The following is a 16,590-nucleotide window of genomic DNA, read 5'->3' on the forward strand; positions in this document are numbered from 1 at the left end:
AATGGGCTAAGTTCATTTTGTTGTGAGGATATATTTGAAATATGACAGGTTACAACACATCATACCTGAGTTTGCCCTGTCATCTCTCCTCCATGTTCTCCACAGCACAGGTCACACAGACTGGTTTTCTACTTCCAGGAATATTAAATGAGACATCTGCAGTGCAAAGTCGTATCTGGACCCTTCTTGGAGTAGATTTGTGGAAGTTGTGCTTCTGGTCTGTTATAGAGTGATTTTGAACAACAATGTGAAACTGAACTAGTTTTTCACATTAAAATCATAGTTTGCCTTTGCAGCCTGAATCTTGTTGTTACCACGGAAACAGTGACCTGATGTTCCTTGTTACCATGGAGATGGTGGAACTGGATTCTGGGTCAGATTCTGATGTACAGCTGCAGTTTGTTTGACTATGTCTACACTTTCCACTGCTCATCTGTGATTTCAAACAAGTATAAACAACCTGTGACATTCACACATCTGTTTGAACCCTCGTCCTCAACACAAACAAAGACGTAGTCAGTCCTTTACTTCAGTCTAAGTACCGATATAAACTGTAAAAATACAGAACAAAATGTGAAAGTATTAAGTGGTAAATATACTGAAAGCATATATTGTGTTGTTTATCCCCAAACACAGCTACTCTATATCATTGTGTGTGTGTAATGTAATGTGTTACCAGGACACCTTGCCTCGAGCATCCCGTCAATGTCTCCATGGCAACAGAGCCAGTAATATGACACGCTACAACATTTGTCTCATCCAGTTGACAGTGCATGTTTCTGTGTTTAACAGATGAAGCGTGACATTAAAAACACTGAAGCTTAATCTGTTTGAAGTTTAAACACAACAATAATATCAGGAGATTCTGAAGTGATACTGAGGTAAGCTGCTCTAATCAATATATGTGTCTACAGAATTTCAGCCTCTGCTCTCACAGGAGCAGCAATGCATCAGAAACAAACTCAATTCAAATGATCCCACACTCAGTTCAGCATCAGACGAATTTGCAGCAAAGAGTAGAATCTGTGGGCGACAAGGACGAGTGGAAAGCTCGAGGGTTGGTGAGGATTCAGACTTTGAAAAGACACGTTTAGACAAAAGCTGAAGCAGTTTTCTAACAGAATGAATCAGACATGAAGTTTATCACCGCCTGCGGTCAGACCACCTTCAGCCTGGAGATACGCATCTACAGATCATAGATCAGATCTGATTTTACAGATTCTATAAAGGAATTGTTTATTTAGTAATAAACTCTGAGGTCTTAGCTGTGACATTATTGAGCTGTTAAAGCTCGTCTGTTCAGTGCTTAGACAAGAACAAATAACTGGACACAGACATTATTTACATGTGATGTAGAAATCTATAGACATGTATCTGCAGCCTGAATGTGGTCTGACAGCAGGAGGTGATACACTGTTCATGTCTGATTCACTGTGTTAGGAAACTGTTCTCTGAAAGTCTGAGTCGTCACAAACACGTCTTCACTTCAAACACTTGTCACACATACAAGACATTCTTGCTGGTTTCATCTGCACACAAACATTAAAAACCCGTTACTGACGAAACACTTCCCTCTCACTTAGGCTGCTGTTCAGGTGAGCTGCTCTGACATCTGTGGACGCCTTGACTGGAAGGTTTTATTAGAGAACATCTAATCTTTCATGATCCACCAATATGAGACTAATGAGACAGAGATAATGAGAAGATCAGGATTAATTCAGACCAGAGAACAGCTTTGAGTGGCTGCAGCAGACTAAAATTAGGGTTCTGCATTGGCCATCACTATCTTCTGACCTTAATATCATTGAGACAGTTTGGGGAGATCTCAAATGTGCAGCTCATGCAAGACAAACCATGAAACTGCTGGATCAGGACGCTTTTTGCCAATGGGAATTGACAGATTTATCACCTTAGAAAACACAGGCTTCAGCTTTTAACTTTAACGTTGTAAACTTTATTGTCCCAGAGGAGAAATTTGTCTTGGACACAGGACTACATCAACAGTTATTGCACTAGACTGCAAAAGCACAATACACAGTACTGAGAACTCGGCCACCCGGGAGATTTCAGTTATCGCTATGCTTTGAAAAGAAGGCACACATAATAAATGTGATGATAAATGGATTCATCGGACCACTGTCCTTAATTAAAAGAAAGGCTTTATTTACAATTAGTGAAGTTGTCCAAACATGGCTGTCTGACTGTTTCTTTTGCTGCTGTCATTATGATTTTAAAAAGGCACACGTGTTCTGCATGTTCAGTTATGCATGTTCCAAAAACAGGACAATGTTTCTCAAATTGTGTAAATTTATTAGCACTACTGTACCTGTGTTTAAGCATTCAAACTTTACACACACACACACACACACACACACACACACTCTCTTTTACAACAAAACAGACTTTGTTCTTACTTCTCCACACTAAATCATGTTTGTACAGTGTTCATAGCTCCAGACAGATTGTCCCTTTATCTACCCCTGAATACTTGTTTGCCACACTGGATGACTGAAACCTCTTGTCCAATCAGAATGCAGCAGCGCTGCAGAATCATTTGTTGGCGGGCTGGGCAGCAATGTAGAGAGCCACGAGGCAGTAGACAACCCCCCCGACCGTGAGACCCATGGTGGTCCGGTACAGCAGCTTGTCTATCAGACCCCCCTTCAGATGGACTGGAACTCCGTCTGCTCTCTGAACCAGGGAAAAATAGGTTATCTGTGAGGAGTGGGGCAGTTCACAAGGTCCACAACAAACACACCTGAATACAGCCTGATTCCCAAAAACATCTCACAGGAGAGCAAAAACAAAGGACAGTTTTAGACCCATCCAGCACCTGCAGGTGAAGTTTCACCTCTGTCCGAAAGATCGGCTTGCAGGTAACCATGGCAACAGAAATGTCTTTAGTTTGGTTGCTATGTATAGTGACTGGGTGAAGTCCAACCAGCTTCAGTTATTCCACATCATCTGCAAAATGATCTGACTGATGATTGATCAGTTAGAAATGTACTTCAGTGAGGCAGGAAATCAAGGAAACCTTATTCAACAATTACTTTCATCACCAAGACATTTGACAGCTCTTTCCTATAGCCATCAATTATTTAGTGGGAAATTGTCCTTGTTATTAACGTGTCCTAAGGACAATAATAACTTCATCTTCCCACAGGTCCACAGGTATGGTGACAGATGAGCTACACATAAATTACCTGAAATATTTTCTGCAGGTCTGGTACTCGGTTGGCTCCTAGGTATTCCACCTGACTTCCCGTTTCTGACACCAGTTTGGTTGGAGACGCAAAGATAACGGCAGGACTGACAGGTGGGACACCTGGACGCAGACCCTGAGAAGACACACACAGGTAGAGAGTCAGACACACTGCATGAGTTACTCATGGTACTTTCAGCACAGAAAGAAGTACTCAGATCCTTTACTGCAGTAACACTAGAAATACCACAGAGTAAAACCCCTCTGTTCCAAGTAAAAGTCCTGTATTCAAAATGTTACTGCAGTAAAAGTCCAAAAGTACCATCATCCAAATGTCCTTAAAGTATCCAAAGTAAAAATAGTCACTGTGCAAAATGGCCCATTTCACATGAACGTATCTGATATTATTGGATTCTAATTATCCTAAACAAATGATAATAAAAGAGCTGCTGATTAGTTTATTTTTTATTTTTATTCCTGTTTGAGTCTGAGATTTTCTGTCCTTTGGTGTTAAACTGTTTATTTTGAACAACCAGCTGCAGGTTAAAGGTCAAACTAAACTAATGTAACATCTCTTTATTTAGTTTGTTTACATGTTTTTAACTATTGACTTCACGTTTCTCTTAGCGTTAGCATTAGCATTTGCTGCTCCCCGGTGTTAACAAGGTCACGCTGAGTTAAAGTCTCACCTGCGGGTTGTAGGCGGAGGCGGGAGCTCCGGTGAGCCGCTGCGTGACTCCGTTCAGTCTGTAGTACATATTCAGCGACACGAATCTCAGGTAAAACACACCTGGACACGCCAAATGTCACCTGGGTCTGAAGAAGAGGTTACGCTTAGCTGCGATACTGCGTGATGACGTTAGGGCCGCGCTGACGGACCCGTGGATGAAGAGTGCCCACGGCTTGCCTGACTAGAATAAACAACTTAAAATTCATTTGGAATAATAATTATTTATTAGAGAAACAGCTGTGGTTAAGTCTGTCTAAGAGAACACAAGCATTTTGTACTGATATCACCTTTATCTGTCCATCTTTTTTTAACACTGAGTCACTGACATTTTTTTTAAAGATTTTTTTTATCATTAGTTATTATTGAACCTCTTCTGGACAATAGCAATAAATAAATAAATAAATAAAGGAAAAAAATATTGTTGAATGTTATTGTTAGTTTAGTTTTCTTACTTCTAGTACAAACAGAGAAATATGTAAATAGGAGAAACATGATGAAAAAAAACTGGGAAAATGTCTTCAAATGCAGAGAATTTGGCTACGTGCTAACCTCCAGACAATTACCAGACTGGAAATATAATTTTACTGCTCTTAAACATGTCACAGAGATTTAACTCTAAATCTGAGAGGACTTCTAAACACACAACCTGCTCATTTAATGAAGAACGTCTGGATTTGACAAAGAAATTCAAACATTTAGCAAAAAGAAACATTATGTGTTTTTGTTTGTTTAAATAGTTCAGATACACCATTGAGTGCATAGAGAGATGGATGGATGGATGGATAACTTTTTTAGGAAAAACAAAAAACTGTGTTTGCAAGAAATACAATGATTCAGTTATACAACATAAAGACACAAGTAACTGCTCATATCTTATAATTATAGTAAAAGTTGGTAAAATCCTTTATGTACCACGGGGAGGGAGGGCTGGAGCCAATCCCAGCATGCAGTGGGTGAGAGGTGGGTCAACAATGGACACACAAACACACTCACATTCACACCTACGGGCAATTTAGAGTCACCAACCAACCTGACCTGCATGTGTTTGGACTGTGGGAGGAGAAAACCCACACAGACACAGGTCCACCTGGGTTCAGACCCTAACCCTTTATATTTATATTTAGAGCAGGAGTCTCCAACCCTGGTCCTTGACACTACTATCCTGCAAATTTTTAAAGGATGCCTGCCCTAACAGGCTGTTATTGGCTGGGGTCCAGACCCACAACCTGCTGCTGGGAGGAGACAGTGAGACACCACTGCTCTACTGTGAAACAAAAATAAAAATAGAAGAAAAAGAAGATGAACAAAGAAGAAACCAAATGATGTACAGAACAAAGAAATAAATAAAAAATTGTTTGAAAGTAAAGGGATGGTTTATATAAATGTACTTTGGTTTAAACTTCCCTGTTTTGCACCAAAGACAAGTCTTCATCAATACATTCACACTCCAGCAGCTTTGTCCAAGCAAACGTTCAAAACCAAATGTTTCCAACACTTCCACTTCCTGTGTCTGACTCTGCTGTTGCCATGGAAACTGTGGAGTCCAGTTTAACCTGTGACGGTCCAAAACAGACCCTAGACCTCAAACATGAAGACTCCGTCCTCTGGGGGCGCTATAGTAAACAGACACCTGATATAAAAAGTCAGTCCTCTGGCTGGAGACCAGGATGGTCCCAGATGATGTCAACACGTGTTTCTGTGCTCAGTTGATGAAGTCGGCAGACAGGCTGCGGGTGCAACGGGCAGATCGCACCTTGAGCTCATGGTAGCACTGGATGAAGCTGTGGTAGATGAAGGTGATGGGCAGCGCCAGCAGCACGATGCCACTCACCACACAGAGGCCGCCCAGCACGCGGCCCGCCACCGTCACCGGGTACATGTCACCATATCCCACTGTCGTCATCGAGATGATGACCCACCAGCAGGCGGCGGGAATGCTGGCGTAGTCCTGGTTTCCAGATTCCAGGTCTAAGCCGTGCTCCAGCAGCTGGGCCAGTGCGCTGAAGATTGCCATGGCGACGCAGATGAAGACGAGCAGCATCACCATCTCACGGTAGCAGCGACGCAGTGTCAGGCCGAGCGTCTGCAGGCCCAGAAAGTGCCGTGCAAGCTTGATCACCCAGAAGATCCGCATCATACGGAGGATGCGCAGTGTGACGCCGGCCCGCTGCAGCTGGGAGTTCTCCCCCGTCAGGGTCGTCATGGTCACAGAGATGTAGTAGGGTGTGATGGCCAACAGGTCGATGATGTTCAAAGGACGACAGACAAACTCGCATTTGTCACGAGAAACCAGGAAACGGACAATACACTCAGCTGTGAACCAACCAATGCACACCGCCTCGATGATCCTGCAGGGGGACAGTCAGAGGGATGGGGGAGAGAGGGGACCAATCAGAGAAACAGGCAGAAGAGACCTGAAAAAATACCAGACCCCACCCACGTGCTGCTCACTACCTTCCCTCTCCCAGAATGCTGTTGTGCTGGTGCAGCTCACCTGGTACCACATTTAGCCTGCACCTGTTTTCCTGCCTGAACCATAGAAACTGATAATCATGCTTCAACCCAGGTGGTGTTGGACGTGTCCTACCTGTGTTGGTCCAGGGTCTCCGCAGCCTTCCAGTCCGGTAAGGTGCTGGCGCACAGCATCACCATGGAAATGACCACAAACAGCACTGACACCGAGGCAATCACCTGTGCCACCAATGAGGAAGTGGGCTCCTCAAACGTTCTCCTCATCCTCTCCAGCCAGCTTCTCTGGGGCTCTTCAGGGCTTCGTGGCTCCTCTTCAGGGAAGAAGTGCACAAAGCAGTCAGACAGGCGGTCATCGAGGCGTCGCTGGCAGCATGGCTGCAGGTCAGAGCTCTCCAGGCCCCAGTACAGCATCTCATTGTAGAAGGACAGCTCGCACATGTGCGGCAGGAAGCGCAGCTTCCCATGCTGCACGTAGAGCATAATGAAGCTGAAGGCCTCCGAGTGCCGGTCAAAGAAAAACTCATTCCTGTCACGGTCATAGTCGTCGCAGAGCTCCAGCAGCTCGCTCTCTGACACGCAGTGATGCAGTCGGCTGAGTCTGCTGAGAGGAAGGCGCTTCATCAGCTCTGCAGAAAAACAAAACCTGCGGCCGCCGACATTCAGGGTACAAAGACTGTTCCCAAGCTTCATCTTAAAAACCAAGACTGCTTCCAGATTTCATCTTCATTAAAAGCTCAGATGGTTTTTGATAAAACTTCAGGCAGCTTCTAAACTTTCTAGATGGTCAGAAGCTGAAGCTGATTCTAAACTGTTTTTATCCAGAAGCCGCTTCCAGAACTTTGCTCCCTGTGATGAAAACATGGACTTCAGTTGGTCTTTATTAAAAATTCAGACTGCACCACAACTTCACGATCTGCCTGTTCAAATCTGAAACAATTTCCAAATGTTTACCTTTTGTAACCTAGATGTTTTAAAAAAAAATCAGCTTCCAAAATTGAGTCTCCCCTTTAAAAAAAATCGTCATCCAAACTCCAGATTTAAACTCGAGCAGAAGCTGCCGTGTCCCAGTTTCCTCTTGTCATGAAGACCTGAACAGCTTCCAAACATCAGAGTTGGAATGAAACAGAGACTGTGTGAGTGAGCAACAACAAAAGGTTATTTCTGTTCATCACCAACCTGCTGCCTTACTTTAAACATCTCTCTCACTGCGTCCTTACGTCATTTTACTGAAGCTGCAGGTCAAACAATAAGACACTGAATCGCTCTGAGCTGCAGGACTTTCACACAAATGAACACATTCAGTATTAGTTTCAACAGCTTAAAAACTCACCAGATTTCAGCTTTGAATCATCGCACATGAAGCTCATCTTCATGGTGGAACCAGCACCTTTCAGTCCTTCATCACCATCTGCAGTAGATATTTGGGTTGAACGTCACCGGATCCACTTTCACGTCTTTTTTTGTCTCTTTTCAGTGTTGATTCTAAGACCAAAGAGCAGCACCTCCTCCTCCACCTCCTGCTGCTGTGAGAGGAGGAGGATTCAAGTAGCAGCAGTCTGAGCTGGTCTGATTAGGAACCTTCACACACTCATGTTCCTCAGCTCCTCGTCAGATCTGATGAACTCACTCACCAAATTACATGTTTAGTCCACATCATGCTAATTTCACATTCCAGTGAACATCAAACAGCAGCTCTGAGTCAGAGTTGAATGAATTAAACCCAGATTTGTGATGCAGAAACAGCTCCCTCTGCTGGAGCACTGTGTGAACAGCCCTGGTTTTTAGATAAAGTGGGTCTGTTGCGCTTCATGGATTCACTGTTTTTATGTCTGTGCTGTGTTTATTTGGCAACGACATAAATTAAGGAAAACATTCAATACAAATAAATCACATCAATCACACACATAAAAAACAGGTTTCACAAGTAGAGACAGTTTAGATGAAATATGCTGTTTCTTAAATCATTCTAGTAAATGTTTGTTTCCAAAGTAATGGTAAGCTACTAAAAAAAATCTAAACTGATCTAAATTGTTTGCTTTCTGACAGGTCGTGTCGTTAAAGACTGAACCTGCTGATCCACCTGGATGGATGATGTGTATTCCCAGGGTGAATTCAGCTACAACAAAAGAGGTTTAAGTTGTTCTTGTTTTTTTCATTACAGGCTTCAATCTGAACTAAAGGTTGAAAACTGGGTTATGTTTTGGATTTGATTGCATGAAGCAGCACCACCTGAATGACTGAATGAGTTTGGTCACTGTATGTCCAAGGTTTCACTGCCATAAATATGTGAAGAAGAAAATACAAAACATTAAGACTTTTGTTTTTCCACATGCACCTGCAATAAATCAGCTGATAACATTTGAAGTTCCTTCTTGTGCCGCAGATGAACGTCGGGCTCTGACAGAGACCTGGTCTGAGTTTCCTGCTGGATGAAGAATAAGGTCTTTCAGTTCAGAAACCATTCATTAAGACCTGGTTCAAAACCTGTGAACTTGTCCTTTAAAAGCCCCCCGGTACTTCCTGCGTCATGGCCGCTGTCCTCGCTTCTCATCTGACATCAGCTGAGTTAATCTGGTTAAAGCCGTTTATCTGCTCAGCTGCTGGTAATGACCCGCACACTGCAAAAACTGTAAAAAAAACACACACATACTGTACAACACTTTCACTGTAAAAACACTAAACGCTGAAAAAAAAACCAAACAAACACTAAAACTGCGTAAAACACTAAATCCAGTGGGTGACAGACCTGGTCTGTGGCCCCTGATCTTCTCGCCGTTTTTCCTCCAAGATTAATTAAAAGTTCTGTGATGAAAATGAAAAACATTTAATATAAAACACCTTTCTCAAGTTGCACCATGTCCAAACATGAATCTAAATATTAGAGCCCGACCGATATGCGTTTTTTGGGGCTGATGCCGATACCAATATGATGTTAAAAAAAAGGATATATCAGCCGATATGTGTATATTATAGTAGAGTACCAGTCAAAAGTTTGGATACACTTGCACAGGCGTGTGTCCAAACTTTTGTATGGTACAGTACATACAATACAGTATTCACAAACAGAATATATATATATATGTAAACGCATTTTTAGCAATGAGAACTCAAATGTGATAATCAAACATTTATAATGATGTGACAAACATATGTAATGGAGGCAGGGTATATAACAATTTAACAATAAACTTTATTACCCAAAATGACATCAGTGCACTAAACTGTTAACTTCTTCTAATTACACCATTTCAAGTATTTTACCAGCCTTATATGTTCTGTAAAAAAATAAAATAAAAAGTTAATATCAGTGGCATATTCACCGATACTGATGGATCTGCGATAGGCTTATATCGGCTGATAAAATCAGCAAAACGATATATCGGTCGGGCTCTACTAAGTATTTAGTTATATTTGAATATAAACATATTCTGTATATGTGTGTGGATAACACCTGTTTACACTCACAAAGGTGTATGTACACCTGTGTACACACCTGTATGTATTAGCTCTGTGTCTTTACATCTGCAGAAACATGGTTGTTATTTTTCAAAAAGAAGAGTCGGACACTTTGGCGTCGGTCACAGTCTCTTTATATGTTTTATCGTACACAGCAGAGCGACTACGAGCTCCAACCAACCCACAACAACTGGCTGAAAACATCACAACTCTCCAGGTTACAAAGAAAAAATAACATACAAATATTACAACCTGTAATTGAAAACAGATTTTCTCTTTAAACTGATGCTTTAATTACTATACAGCTCATCTGATATTACTTTGGACTGAACACAGACCAGATACACACACACACACACACACACACTCTGATGCAGGTAAGATGGGTTTTTGATGTAAGGTCTGATGAAAATGAAGCTGCTCATCACAGCGTGTGTGGTGGTTTGGCTGCAATAGAAAAGTTCAGGCTCAGTCTGGCTCTACCAACCACGTGCCACATGTTTACAGATGTTAGCATTAGCATTGGCTACGTTCCTCTGACTGACAAAACTGAAGATTTCACAAAGTACATTTTAATGACAAACCTTAAAAAAACGTGAAAGTAAATAATTTAAGTTAAAACTGTGCGCTGGACATATAAACAAAAAAATACAAGTTACAAACAACATCCAGGGACGTTTTAAGAAGCTGCATGAATTTTTCTATATTTACCTCCTGCTGGTCAGCGGCAGTACTGCAGTTGTTGCAACACCTGCTGCAGGACCACTCCTGACCAGGGGGGGAGGCATCGGCCACGATCAGCCAGCTGTTTCCACATCAGCCGTCATTGATCATGGTCAGACGACGACGGTAAAGACCAGAGCCCGACAGATAACGGACGTCCAAGACACAACAGCAAAACTTACATTAAAAACAGCTGATAACGACACATTCGCTGATGTTTGTTGTCTACATAAACATGTTTGGCAAAAATCTCTAATTAAATATGTTTTGTGTTTGCTGTGTGCTCTGTGCTGGACAAACTGTGTAAGTGCAGCAGCGTCAGACCTGTTGGAAATCTCTGTGACGAACAACTGATCGGATCTATCAGTCGGGCTCCAGTGACAACCGACGGCAATGATGTTGTTGAAGTTTAGCCGCCATCGGTGGGTTTTTTTTGGGGGGGGAGGGGGAGGAGACACACTTAATATTTCCATATAATTTACAACAGCAGGTTTCTGCTCCACCTGTTTAAAAATATGTTCTTCATATTTACAGAATGAAAACGTCGACACTAAGTGTCGTGACGATGGTGTATGCACAGCACATGGAGAGGACCTCTCCTTACTCATTCCCAGTTTTCTAGAGAGGCAGTGGATGAGAGGGGGGTGGGGGTAGGGGGAAACCTCAGTCCTTTGTACTGGGCGGGGCTCTCAGGTGGCAGCATCTGGTGCAGCCCCGCCCTCCTCCACTTGGTTGGTCTTCCCCAGCATCTTCAGCTTGGTGAGCAGCTCGGCGAACGTCTCCTTCACACCTTTCTCCAGCAACCAGCCCTCGCTCTCACACTCCGGGTTCTCTGGGTCGGCCATTGTCTCCAGAGCCGTGGATAGGTACTTCAGCCCCGCCATGTCTGCCAACTGACACACAGGTTAGAAAACAGATCCAAATATCACTCACAGCAGCAAGGCTCTGGGTTCAGACTGTGGCCCGTTTTCCCAGGTTCTGTGTTTGTGTGAAATCTGCAAGGATGAGCTGCACAGGAATAGCTGATAGAACAACACCCCTCAGCCCTGGTCTTGAATGATGGCAGGTTGGTAGAGGTTACAGATAAAACCAAGTTTTAGTTCTTTTAAACTGCAGGTTTGAGTCTTTCAGGTCAGATCTCTGAGTGATTGAGTTCAGGATGTTTTAAAATCTATTGCCTGTCATCACACTTTAGGTCAAACTTGTTGTTTTGACCCAGATACCAAATTGTTCCTCACTCTCACGTACTGTCCCTCCTCCCGATCTTCCCAGAATGCACCCTGTTGGTGCTGCAGGCCGATTAACCCCCAGAATAGTTCCTGATCCTCGGTGAGCCTGACCACCGCTCAGCAGCTTAACAAGGTACCGCCTCAGCAGCGAATCCACAGCTGAGTCAACAATCAGCTGCTGCTAAAACTGCAGTACATTAACTCAGGCAAGGAACATTTTTCAACATGTTTTATAATGTTGTCCTCTCGCTCAAATGGAGACTGACCAAAGCTGAAAAATGATAAATAAGTCAAGCCACCCAGTGTCTCTAAAAAACTGGTCACACCCTGAAGCTGCTAGGACCAGTTTCAGAAACCGTCCAGTTTCATACAGTCTGGGGAACGATGCCTGGTCTTATTTTCATGAGTCCGTGGATGTTCCCAAGCAATGCTAATCACTTGTTAATCAATTATGCTGTTAACCTGGTGCATTTAAGGTCTCCTCAGTTAATTTACTGTAAGCGTGCTGCTGCAATTATCTCGCTATAAATCAGAAGGTTAAGAAAAGAACTTATCCTGTGTTTACCTCGAGGAGAAAGTCCTCAGATTCTCAAATTCTTAGACCAGAGGTGTACGACCCATGGTCCTCGAGAGACACTGACCTGCTTGTTGTCTAACTATCCCACTGCTGGTTACCTGGATCAGGTGTGTTCAGTAGATTAGAACCTGAAAGATACGATCTCAGATGAATTTGGGGTGAAGGGAGACGAATTGGCATCTTCTAATAATCAGCAGTGGGTAGGCCAGGGGCCCCTGAGGAACATGGGCTGGCCCCCATTGGTTGAAATGGTTGAGTTAAACAGCAGCAGGCAAAAGACAGATGTACCTCAGTTTTCACCTTGTAGGCTAATCTTCCATCAGAATAAACATTTGTAATAACATTGGATCATTTGTGTTTTTATATACAGCAATCCTGTTTTCTTCTTTCTAACAAACCCCATCGGCAAATTCTGTTTGATAGTAACAGGGAAGGTGACCGGGTCAAGTTTGAACTCCTTCAAAGCAGAAGGGATGTGGTGCATCTGAACCACTTGCATCACTTTCAGTTGCAGGAGATAACGTGATGAACAAGAGGAAGATGCAAACAATGCTGCACGGCACCCCCATATTTAAGGTTCAGCATTCGTAGAGAAAACGTGTTGATCAGTAATCTTTAGGAAGTGGCTTTTGTTTTCTCTGGACAGAACCAGGTTGTTGGTGTTTATGCTAAGCTAAGCTAACCAGCAAAGACAACACGAGGGTCCTGTTCATTCGTGTGACAGTGAGGCCCAGGCTGAATGCTGATTGGCTGATTCTTACCTCAAGGATGATGGTGGCAATGATGAGTGCTCCGATGCTGTTCATCATGCTGCTATAGTAGGAGAAGAGGGCCTCGTGGCAGCCCCTGGTCCAGATGTTGAGTTCCTCAGTGCGAAGGTCATAGTCGTAGTGGGCCGAGTTATTGGTCAAATGGTGCTGGATGCAGGGCCGTGGTGACCCAGGGTTACAGCAGCTGAATGGAACGCTGTCCATCAGGTACTTCCCCTCCACGTTACTGAGGACACGACTGCAGGGCAGAGACCATCAGAGGTCATGATTCTTGGACTTTACGGGGAGGTCAATCGTCATGCACTGCTGTGTTAGAGGGATCACTTGGCTCTGGCCCAGGAGACCAAGGTAATCAGGGGCCAACTTTTGTTTGACGCCAATGTAAAAATTTCCTATTGAAAAGGCAAATGACCACAAAGAAACACAAACTGGCATCAGCCTCAAACACCACAACTTGTTTGTGGTTCTTCTGGGTCTAATGCCAGTTTGTGTTTTTTCAGCCCATTTGTCAACTTGTATTTGACATTAGGCTTTGGTCAGTTGTCACTATGTTTACATGAAAGAAAAACAGCAGGAGTCCTTGAAGGCAACCCTGAGGCACACCCCTTATACTTGCTTGCTTTGTTTTGCTTTGTTGAGGCCTAGTCAAGTAGAAATTTAAAGGGAAATCAGTCCAGGACTACATGCTACACAATAAGGTAGCTTAGCATGTTAGCAGTTAGCACCACAACTATAGTAATTTCCTACCTGGAGGTTAACACTATGTCACCAAGAGAGAAAATATTTATATATATTAGTACAGATTGGTGGCGCTAACAAAGATCAGAGGTCTGGAGACCAGGACAGAGATTCGGTCAGGCCATATGGTTGGTTAAAAAGTTCTTCAGTGATTCAAAGAAAAACCTCAAAGGCTTTAATTGTGTAAACAAACTGAGACTTGATTTTAGGACATTCTCTCCTCTGAGGGGGTGTGGCCAAAGAGTGCATAGACAGGTATAGGTGCATTCAGGTGTGCAGGCCTTTGATTGATGAGGTTTAAAATTAGACAATAGGAATTAAATATCTCAGATAGAGACAGAGACAAATACCTGTAAAACACATCAAGACAAACGAGGACACACAGCATGGATCTACAACACACATCAGACCCACATTTCTGACGTGTCCTGTTTTGTTTGTTGTGACCATCTTCTGTCATCACCAGGGGAGAGAATCAAACGGTCCCTCTGCTTCGGTTTAACCTTGGCATGTTAGCAGGGATGTAATCCGCATACAGGTGGAAATCAGATCCTGGCAGATTATAGACTTAGAGACAAGCCGGTAACTTTTACCTCCTTAATTCCCTCATTTATCCTCCAGTGACCTTCTAACTGAGCGATAACGTGTAATTCAGGTGACAAAAACACCTGACTGTGGCGGTGACAAGTGATATGTTGAGGAACACTGGACATTTAACTTTTCTCTTTCCTTTGGGAAGCAACGACAAAAATGAGCCCAAACTCAGAGGAGTGAACCGGACCCAGAACTTTGAGGGAAAATTTAAAAAGTCCTGCAAAGTTAAATATTGTTGATTTGATGAGATCCCTGACCATCAAACAGGATCAAACACATATCGACATTAAGCCTGTCAATGAGACATGATTAACACTGACATAACTGACTCTTTTTGTGCCTGAGCTGTAGTTTATTTTTCGATTAATCGACTAAACATCTAGGTCCAGTCTTCAGGTTTGACCGAGCAACAGAGACTCAGAAAACAAAGCCTGACACCGGAGAACCTGACTCCAGAGGACAGAGGTAGTTTGAGGCTGATTAATAACCAATAATGATTAATCGAGTGTTGAAGCTGGTCCCGTCTCTGCTGGTCTACTAACCCAGGGCTGGACTGTTTCGGATTAAACAGACTCAGGGTTTACTCACTCTTTGACCTCATCGTTGCTCATGTCCAGGTAGCGGTTGCTGATCCACTGGACCTCGAACCAGTCCCTGAAGTTGTTGTTGCCACAGCAGCGGAACTCAATCTGCGTCATGTCCAGCGTCCTCTTCATGAAGCAGCGTCCTGGCGTGTCCGTGTCCTTGTAGAACCTGATGCCGTTCTTCAGGCCCTCTGCCAGCGTCAGGTACACAGCGAACTGCATGAGGAAGCAGAGCACGGCCGTCAGCAGCAGCAGCACGTTGAAGCCACAGCACAACAGCAGGTATGGCTTCAGCATCGGCTTCCACTTGGCAAACTTCATCGGGTCCAGAGAGTCGTGGCACACCTTTCCCCCAAAGGCGTTGACTCCGCAGGCCAGCATGCCCCCCAGGATCAGCAGATTGGGCACTAAATGGCTCTCGTTGTTGTCCATCATCTCGCTCCTCTTTCGCAGCTCAATCTTGAAGAAGATACCGAGGCTGAAGATGAGGATACCCACAATGACCGAAAGCCAGTAGAGCATCCACAGACCCTGAGCCAGCTTCACCCGCTTGGGCAGGTTGAATTTCACCGGCATGAACGGCATGTTACCGTCGTGGTGAGAGCAAACCTTCAGCTGAAGTCAACAAACAGGTACCGGTACGAAAAGTTTCCTCTGGTGACCACCAAGACTCCAGGAGTTTCAGAGATTTAATCAGTTCCAGAAAGAAGCAGCTGAACTCGACTCGGTTACGACTCCTGTTTTCAGACCCATGTTGCCGAGCTGCAGGTCGGGACAGTCCATGCTGCTCAGGGGGCTGAGGGGCCTGTCATCAAATTACAGCCAAACATCCACATGAAACAGGTGGGATGGGCTCGGCAGTGGAATTCTCACTGGTGTTTTCGTGCCGAAGAAAGGGTTCCGGTGTGAATGTGAGCGAGCTGTGACACGCCACCCTAAACCGCCCAGCTCTGATCCCATTACCAGGATCAGCTGCTGCCTCCAATCCTCAGACTTACCGCTAATTGGTTTGATGTTAAGCAGCAGCTTCCTCTTTCGGCCTGTCACAGCAGGAGCTCACCTGTCTCACCTGAGTGCAGGTGTACACCAGTACCTCAGAGCCAGGTAGAAAAACTACCTGTGGTCTACAGGCTCAGTCCGTCCAATAAGCAGAGGAAAGACCAGAAAGGCTGATGTTACCACGGCAACAGACATCACAACATCACCACAATCTTTAGAAACAACAAATAACAACCAACTCGTTTCATTTGTATTAATCTGCAAAAGAAGCAGCTGGATTTGCTGTTTTTGTTTCCCACAAATCATTTTACCCAGATTATTATTTTTCTGTATATTTCAGGAATAAATTGTCACATATGCAAAGTTTTTACTATTAATTTTACATGTATTTTACTCATTTTTCTCCATGATTTTACAGTATTACAGTATTTGACAAAATATTTGTAATACTGTAATTAGAGGTTTTGGATTTTACTGTTGTACATATTTCTGGACTAGTGTTTAGAGGCAGAAGCT

At 43.6% G+C, this 16,590-nt stretch overlaps 3 protein-coding genes across 3 annotated transcripts; all 3 read right to left on the minus strand.

Annotated features, from left to right (window-relative positions):
- Nucleotides 1-2,142: 2,142 nt before the first annotated feature.
- On the minus strand, nucleotides 2,143-4,067 carry LOC113131772 (cytochrome c oxidase subunit 7A-related protein, mitochondrial-like). Its single transcript, XM_026309418.1, has 3 exons — nucleotides 3,892-4,067; nucleotides 3,204-3,338; nucleotides 2,143-2,691 (listed from the first exon to the last, which is right to left on the minus strand). The coding sequence occupies exons 1-3, from the start codon at nucleotides 3,958-3,960 to the stop codon at nucleotides 2,551-2,553; spliced, it is 345 nt and encodes a 114-aa protein (XP_026165203.1). The 5' UTR covers nucleotides 3,961-4,067; the 3' UTR covers nucleotides 2,143-2,550.
- Nucleotides 4,068-5,634: 1,567 nt separating this feature from the next.
- Nucleotides 5,635-7,115, minus strand: LOC113131770 (potassium voltage-gated channel subfamily G member 3-like). The gene is made up of 2 exons (XM_026309417.1): nucleotides 6,520-7,115; nucleotides 5,635-6,280 (listed from the first exon to the last, which is right to left on the minus strand). The coding sequence occupies exons 1-2, from the start codon at nucleotides 7,092-7,094 to the stop codon at nucleotides 5,635-5,637; spliced, it is 1,221 nt and encodes a 406-aa protein (XP_026165202.1). The 5' UTR covers nucleotides 7,095-7,115.
- A 3,055-nt stretch (nucleotides 7,116-10,170) lies between these two features.
- Nucleotides 10,171-15,660, minus strand: prph2b (peripherin 2b (retinal degeneration, slow)). The gene is made up of 3 exons (XM_026309573.1): nucleotides 15,080-15,660; nucleotides 13,151-13,397; nucleotides 10,171-11,476 (listed from the first exon to the last, which is right to left on the minus strand). The coding sequence occupies exons 1-3, from the start codon at nucleotides 15,658-15,660 to the stop codon at nucleotides 11,273-11,275; spliced, it is 1,032 nt and encodes a 343-aa protein (XP_026165358.1). The 3' UTR covers nucleotides 10,171-11,272.
- Nucleotides 15,661-16,590: the final 930 nt, after the last annotated feature.

Source organism: Mastacembelus armatus, chromosome 15 (genome assembly GCF_900324485.2).
Source record: "Mastacembelus armatus chromosome 15, fMasArm1.2, whole genome shotgun sequence".
In the NCBI taxonomy this organism is placed as follows: domain Eukaryota; kingdom Metazoa; phylum Chordata; class Actinopteri; order Synbranchiformes; family Mastacembelidae; genus Mastacembelus; species Mastacembelus armatus.